At 43.0% G+C, this 1917-nt stretch overlaps 1 protein-coding gene across 1 annotated transcript in view; it reads left to right on the top strand.

Annotated features, from left to right (window-relative positions):
* The window catches only part of SOX2 (SRY (sex determining region Y)-box 2), a 2109-nt gene extending 570 nt beyond the window's left edge, over positions 1–1539 (top strand). Inside the window, exon 3 of the mRNA XM_010855709.1 lies at positions 5–1539. Coding sequence (XP_010854011.1) covers positions 5–443 — 439 coding nt within the window. The 3' untranslated portion in view covers positions 444–1539. The remainder of the gene's footprint in view (positions 1–4) is intronic.
* Positions 1540–1917: the final 378 nt, after the last annotated feature.

Genomic DNA, 1917 nt, shown 5'->3' on the forward strand with positions numbered 1-1917 from the left:
ACAGCATGATGCAGGACCAGCTGGGCTACCCGCAACACCCGGGCCTCAACGCGCACGGCGCCGCTCAGATGCAGCCCATGCACCGCTACGACGTGAGCGCCCTGCAGTACAACTCTATGACCAGCTCGCAGACCTACATGAACGGCTCGCCCACCTACAGCATGTCCTATTCTCAGCAGGGCACCCCTGGCATGGCGCTTGGCTCCATGGGCTCGGTGGTGAAGTCCGAGGCCAGCTCCAGCCCCCCCGTGGTTACCTCTTCTTCCCACTCCAGGGCGCCCTGCCAAGCCGGGGACCTCCGGGACATGATCAGCATGTACCTCCCCGGCGCCGAGGTGCCGGAGCCCGCCGCCCCCAGCAGACTTCACATGTCCCAGCACTACCAGAGCGGCCCGGTGCCCGGCACGGCCATTAACGGCACACTGCCCCTCTCGCACATGTGAGGGCCGGACGGTGAACTGGAGGGGGCGGGGGAGACATTTTCAAAGAAAAAGAGGGAAATGGAGGACAGCAAGAAACAGCATGGAAAAAAACCCGGTACGCTCAAAAAAAAAAAAAATCATCCACAGCAAATGACAGCTGCAAAAGAAAACGCCAATCCCATCCACACTCACGCAAAAACCGCGATGCCGGCAAGAAAACTTTTATGAGAGATCCTGGACTTCTTTCGGGGGGACTATTTTTGTACAGAGAAAACCTGGGGTGGGCAGGTGGGGAGGGCGAGGGAATGGACCTTGTATAGATCTGGAGGAAAGAAAACTACGCAAAACTTTTTAAAAGTTCTAGTGATACGGTAGGAGCTTTGCAGAAAGTTTGCAAAAGTCTTTACCAATAATATTTAGAGCTAGTCTCCAAGCGACGAAAAAAATGTTTTAATATTTGCAAGCAACTTTTGTACAGTATTTATCGAGATAAACATGGCAATCAAAATGTCCATTGTTTATAAGCTGAGAATTTGCCAATATTTTTCAAGGAGAGGCTTCTTGCTGAATTTTGATTCTGCAGCTGAAATTTAGGACAGTTGCAAACGTGCAAAGAAGAAAATTAATCAGATTGGGCATTTTAATTGTTTAAAAATTGTACAAAAGGAAAAAATTAGAATAAGTACTGGCAAAAAAATCTCCGTGGTCTCTAAAGGGGCAAAAGTTTTAGATTGTACTAAATTTTTTTAACTTAACTGTTAAAAGCAAAAATGGCCATGCAGGTTGACATCGTTGGTAATTTATAATAGCTTTTTTGTTTCCCAACTTTCCATTTTGTTCAGATGAAAAACCAACATGAAATTACTGTGTTTGAAATATTTTCTTATGGTTTGTAATATTTCTGTAAATTTATTGTGATATTTTAAGGTTTTCCCACTTTTAGTTTCCGTAGTTGTATTTTAAAGATTCGGCTCTGTATTATTGAATCAGTCTGCCGAGAATCCATGTATATATTTGAACTAATACCATCCTTATAACAGGTACATTTTCAACTTAAGTTTTTACTCCATTATGCACAGTTTGAGATAAATAAATTTTTGAAATATGGACACTGAAATTATGCTTGAGTCTTTCATTTATTTGGATAACATTGTGATTATAACCCAGCTCCTCGGGGAATATACTGTGCTCAGCCAAGAACGCAGAGTACCTAAAACCTTGGTATTCTAGTCCAGTAGCATGTGCTAATGTTAACAGCAACAAATAAATGGCTGGATGATTAATTGAATAAGTATTCTCGAAAAAATGGAAATGCTTATGTCATTTCCAAAATAGAAACTAGGGACATATATTGTAAACCCACCCCCTCCTTTTCTAAGCAGCATGAATAAGCATGATGGGGACTTAAACTGATTTATGCCACTTGTTGCCAGAAAGGAGTCAATTCTGAAAAATTTCATGTAGCTTAGCAGATGGGGTATTGAGCCAAATCAGA

Source organism: Bison bison, unplaced genomic scaffold (genome assembly GCF_000754665.1).
Source record: "Bison bison bison isolate TAMUID 2011002044 unplaced genomic scaffold, Bison_UMD1.0 scf7180017864367, whole genome shotgun sequence".
NCBI classification, from domain to species: domain Eukaryota; kingdom Metazoa; phylum Chordata; class Mammalia; order Artiodactyla; family Bovidae; genus Bison; species Bison bison.